General features: G+C 36.6%; 1 protein-coding gene across 1 annotated transcript; it reads left to right on the top strand.

Annotated features, from left to right (window-relative positions):
- The first annotated feature begins 206 nt into the window (after nt 1-206).
- On the top strand, nt 207-5,559 carry ap2s1 (adaptor related protein complex 2 subunit sigma 1). The gene is made up of 5 exons (XM_038298604.1): nt 207-369; nt 832-981; nt 2,348-2,461; nt 3,537-3,596; nt 4,236-5,559. The coding sequence occupies exons 1-5, from the start codon at nt 367-369 to the stop codon at nt 4,335-4,337; spliced, it is 429 nt and encodes a 142-aa protein (XP_038154532.1). The 5' UTR covers nt 207-366; the 3' UTR covers nt 4,338-5,559.
- Nucleotides 5,560-5,814: the final 255 nt, after the last annotated feature.

The raw sequence follows: 5,814 nt of genomic DNA, 5'->3' as shown, positions 1-5,814 counted from the left end.
AATTACGTATGGTTGTTAGTTTTAAAGAAAAGCTGTAAAGGTAGTATTTTAAATAAAATTTCAATAGTTTATGGCAGACTGCTTCTCATGTGACCGTCGACGCAACTCTACGAAAGTACTTCAAACGGGACCTATGGGCTTTGTAGTTTCTAAATGAGAGCTAGTAGTTTCTAGCTGCGCTACAGAACCACATTTCCCATCATGCAACATTGGTCAGCGTTGCGTTCCACTTCCTGTTAGCTTAGTGAAGATAGCGGACGAGCGGTCGAACGAAGAAAAAACTGATGTGTTAGTGTAAAATTGCTGCTTTGCTGCTCGGGAACGCGCTAATTTGGAGTTTTCTAGGACTATATTCAGGAGACAAAAATGGTAAATATGTGATTTATATGCTTTGTTGTACTTAAATTCAGTTGTTAGTAGCATTTTGCTACCGTTGGAGGGTTGGACTTATAAGCTCTTCATTCAGTCAACAGAAAGATAAAACCTCGGCGAATGTTTTATTCTAAAACATGACACCTACAGCTAAAGTAGCTCAAGAATATTTTTGAGTTGAAGGATTTTCTTCTAGTAAAACCGTGTTTTGTTGAATAAGTGGGTCTAGCAATTTATAAAGAGCTAGGCTAACACTTATAGTGTTAACCCGTTACTAATTTCAAAACCTGACACAACTTTTGAGTTTTTGTTTGCCCTATGATGTTAGATGTTAAAATGGGTTTTTGTATATATTTATGTTTTCTTGTTTTACGCTGGAATGATGGAGGTGGTCAGTTTGTACTATTTTCGACGCTGGTTAACTAATTTTTATCTTTTTGTGATCCTTCTGTCGTGCAGATCCGCTTCATCCTCATCCAGAACCGAGCAGGGAAGACACGGTTGGCCAAATGGTACATGCAGTTCGATGATGATGAGAAACAGAAGCTGATAGAGGAAGTGCATGCTGTGGTCACTGTCAGGGATGCTAAGCACACCAACTTCGTTGAGGTGAGGGATTTGTCTCTGCTTGATTTGATGTCTTATTCATGTCACAATCTTCTTTTCATCAGGCCAATGTTTCTGTACATTTGTTGAAGGTTAGTTGCTGAAGGATCATGGCTAACAGTCCAGATTAACATAATTATTATTTTCCAACTAAGATGTGCAAATATACACATGTTCTTGCTGAGACACTAATTATTGTTTGTCCTTAAAGCAAAACTTGCATCACTTTGAAATTCGTTTCCTTTTGAAAGAAAATGACATTTTATTTAGCTGTATTTATACTTCAAACCTGCATTAATTATTTTGACAAAAATATACAGTAAAAAATGCTGCTACCCAAACACTGCTTCTGGATACAATATTAATTAGGCTTATCACCCAGACTCAATACAAGTGTTGTTGGCTTATTTTAACCGTTGATTTAAGATTGTTTGTGCATTAAAAGAACAATAGTATTGAGTACTGGATATTTTCCTAGAATAGATTGGGAATGTGAAATTTTAGTATTGTGACAACCGTCTTACATACAAGGAATTGAAATATAAAGATTTTAAAGATGATATGTTTTTATAGAACCACTTGCTTTTTATTAACTTTTGCTGTTAATGTTTATCTGTTAACCACTTTAATAATCAACAGGAATCTAAAATGTCCTCACAGATATTGAGAAATTTATGTCAAAACTTTATATTGTTAATTCAGCAGCTTAAATAAAACATGCAGCTGCTCTGTCTTCACGTACTTTTGGGGTCCTCTGGATGTCGGCTCTTTGACTGCTTGTCATGTATGGCGTCATGCTATCAGGATTTGCTTGCACTGCCCCCAAACCTCATCTCCTAAGATGAAGCACATCAACACTTTGAACCTAATCGGCCTTTGTAAAGTTTGTAAAGTTCCACAAACTTTTATCCCCCAGTTAGACGGTAAAAAGGATACTTTATCCTCACTATTTGTTCTCAAGCTGTGAGACGAGCCGCTCTGTGACTGGAGGTGAACATGACTGACTCACAGAGGTTACACATTAGAAAAAAAGCTTCAAACTACATTAGTTTGAAGCTTTTATTATATGTTTTCTAAATATAATTTCTAAAACTAAATGGTGTCTAGCAATAGGGATGTCAGTGCATTGATTAAAATAATGGATCATGTTGACCTGTAACGGCAGTTTTGTACAAAAAAAAAATATATTTTTTCACTTTGGTTCAAATAAAAATCCACTGAGCAGAGATGTAGAATAAAATTATTGAACTGACTTCAACATTTGGATGCAAACATATCTTATAAAATTCTACTTTTTTTTTTTTTTTTTAAATAAGGGCTTTGCTACTTTTTTAATTACTGAAAAATTGAGTCCCTTTTTCTCTCACAGTTCAGGAACTTCAAGATCATTTACCGGCGGTACGCTGGTCTCTACTTCTGCATCTGTGTGGACGTGACGGATAACAACCTGGCATACCTCGAAGCCATCCACAACTTTGTAGAGGTAACTGAAACTCGTGTGGTGTATAGACAGAGGAGGTGAACTGTGATGATTTAGTTGTTGTGGTCTGATGCTTTCCAGGAATGTCTCAAGAGAACCCCCCCCCCCCTTTTTTTTATGTTGACTATAAAACTTGAACTATTATTTCTTTCTATTTTTATTGATTTAAAAAAAAAAATTTTTTTCTTTGATGCTGATGAAGGGTTCTCTGTCTGACAAAAAATTTAGAGGAAAGTGCATTTACTCCTTCTTTTTTTCAGGCAGGGTCTTAGCTGCACCTCAAACTGCTGCACAGGACTCTGCTGATGCCTGAACAGGTGCTGCAGGCCTTAATATCTGACTCAGACCTCGGGACGGTTACAATACGCAACCAGGAAAAAAAATCTAAAAGAGGGGAGAAACGATTGATGTTACACCCCAGAAATGTTTGTGTCCCTGAAGAAAACATTATCAGCCTCGTTCTGTTCCTTGCAAAGTCATTGTCATAGAAGTAAAAGAATGAAGGGGAAACTAATTTTTCTCTCTGTAAAGGCTCTAAAACTCTAAATGTAAATTTAGAGTCTAACAATAACATGGTTAGAAAACTTTACACTCTATTAATGTATAAAATCAAACTCTTAACTCCTGTTTATGTTTCTTCTGTTTTCATTTTTCTTTTTTTCTGTCTCTTTTCTTTTCTCATCACTGGGCTCTTTAGGGGAGTAGATCCAGTAAAATCATACTAACAGACTGTTTAAAAACTTCCTATCTAAGAAAACCCAGCAGATTACTGCTGTCCCAAAATGATTTGGATTTGAAAAATAATTTTGTCCCATTTGCATAATTTACACTAAATCATGCATTATAGCCCACTTGATGCGGTGCCGTCTTGTAAAGGCGCTGATATTTTCTGTGTGCTGCAGCTTTTCAATCACTTCTCTATGATGAATAGCGGCATTAAAGTATAATATGAAAGGAACGCAATCGGCACTTATGCAGATTGATGAAGAGATCTTTTTTCTCCTCAATATTCTTGGCTTATTTTAATAAGCACATAGATTTGACATTTTTTCCCTGTTCCTCTCTGTTTCTCTTAAAGGTGCTGAATGAATATTTTCACAATGTGTGTGAACTGGACCTTGTGTTCAACTTTTACAAGGTAAGATTATTTTCACGTTGATACTGTGGTGATATTTGTTTATGCTATTACAGATATCAGAATCCAACTCTGAAGCTAAAATCCTTGAACTCCTTTAGTTGTTGCAGCTTATCACTGTGTAAAAAGGGCTGTTAGTCGGTGCGGTTTGTAACATTTTGGGAACAAAGGGAAGAAATTACACTGCTTTAAAGTTTATTGAAGATTTCTAAAAATTACTCATTAAATTTTTGTTGCAGTATTTAAACATTACCAAATCTTCTGCAAGGTTTGAGCAGAGGGTCCTTTAACCATTCCTATTGGCACAGGAACATTCAGAGACCTGGGTCGTCTCTTAGGTTAGGGGATAGATATCCTGGGGTTCAGTTTCTGTGGAGGAACCACCTGACTTTTAATGAAAACCTCCTGGTATTTCAAATGGTTGCTATATCAGGGTTTTTAGGACCTTTGGTACATACAGTGACCCAATGACCTCCTCCTTATATATCAGTCATTTGTTTGACATTTTGCTACTACTGATAAGTGGCTCAAGGACATAGTCTCTAGCCAAAGCCACACGTTGTTTATCGTATTGTTAGCATTATGACATCATCAACCTGAGTATCCTTGTGTCAGGGTCTGACCTACTTTCTGTGTTTCAAGGTGTACACTGTGGTGGACGAAATGTTCTTGGCAGGAGAGATCAGGGAAACCAGTCAGACCAAGGTCCTGAAGCAGCTCCTCATGCTCCAGTCTCTAGAGTAAAAGGTTTCTCCCTCTTGCCCACCGATCTGCAGCCCTGGCATTCAACCCTAACTTCTTCTGTTTCTATTCGTCCGAAAAGCAACCACGCCCCTGCTCCCACAGAGCCATCTCTTAACCGAAACCCAAGCAGGAGCTATTTAGAAAATATACTTAATATTGTTTACATATTGTTATTGAAGGTAAACTACACTGTTTGCCATAGACGTATATATATTGCAATATTCTGCACCTGGAACAGCTGTCATGGTTTGTAAGCGAACAGAGTATCCTTCCACTTGTTAATGTTTCAAATCCTAACCAAGTGGGAGTCTTCTTTGTGTTCTGTTTGCTTCCTCTCATTCAGTGGGTGCAGAAAACATATGTAGTAACCAGAAAATCAATACATTCATGTTATCGCACTGTGGAGACTAGTATGAAAAGCTTCACCCCTCTTCTGTTGCTCATTAACCTAAACATTTATCTAATGGCACTACTTTAGCTAACAAGCACCAGAAATGTGGACCACAGATGATGGTTGTGTAATGAAAACTTGCTGTAGCCTTGCAGTCAAAATGAAATGGCCGTGAGAGTGTTACAGTGCTCCTCAAGGCTCATTAGCATTTATATCCAACTCTCATTTCAAGTAGAAAGCGCTTAGAGCAATTAACCCAGCACAGCCAGTTTATCACTGAACAGTTATGCTAACCTAAGCTGTCAGGCATCATTCTAAGATGATATGATGGCTTATCAGTGACCGATTTTCATTTAAATACTAGGTGCTTGTTGGTCCCTCTTAAAACACTTCAATGAAGATGAAACTTGGACATGCAGTGTATTTTACATAAGGCAGTTATGTGATGTTAGCTTGGTATGGTCTGTGTGTTAATACAGTGCATTTTGTGTGAATTATTGTGAAATTTAATCATAACAAAGTTGTTCTGACGTTATGGATCCATACATTCCTTTGGCACTGCATAAAGCTGAAATACATTTAAACTCCCTTGTGAAGTTGGATAAAACAATCTGCTTTTATACATGTGTCTTTGCTGGACTTAAATATATGAAATTGAAAATGTCATATTCTAATTTTAACCATATCTAGTTGCAAACCTGATCTCATTTTATTATTGATTAAACAACAGTGAACAATGTACCACTTCCCTACTTGTGAACCTATATGTCTCTAGCTGAACATCTGTAAGCCCATTTTTTTCGTGTAAATAAACAAATTGATCAGACTGTTTCATTGGTGTATGTGAAGAGTCGGGGTGATTGGTTGTCATAAAACACACATTCTTACATCTGAAATAATTTTACTTCTTGTGAAGGTGACAGAAATTTTCTTCAGTTCATTTTATCTCCATTGTAGTGCTGGTCTAAAACATTTTCTTTTGAATCTTTCAAATGAAAATCTGAAACATGGATTGCATTTTTGTTATTTGCTGTTTACCAGACAAATCTAAAAAAAAAAAAAACACCTGTCTAAATTAAAACATCT

This window comes from Cyprinodon tularosa, unplaced genomic scaffold, assembly GCF_016077235.1.
Source record: "Cyprinodon tularosa strain WSP-4 unplaced genomic scaffold, ASM1607723v1 ctg41, whole genome shotgun sequence".
NCBI classification, from domain to species: domain Eukaryota; kingdom Metazoa; phylum Chordata; class Actinopteri; order Cyprinodontiformes; family Cyprinodontidae; genus Cyprinodon; species Cyprinodon tularosa.
Note: the sequence above shows the minus strand (reverse complement) of the source record. Positions and strands in the feature narration are given on the sequence as shown.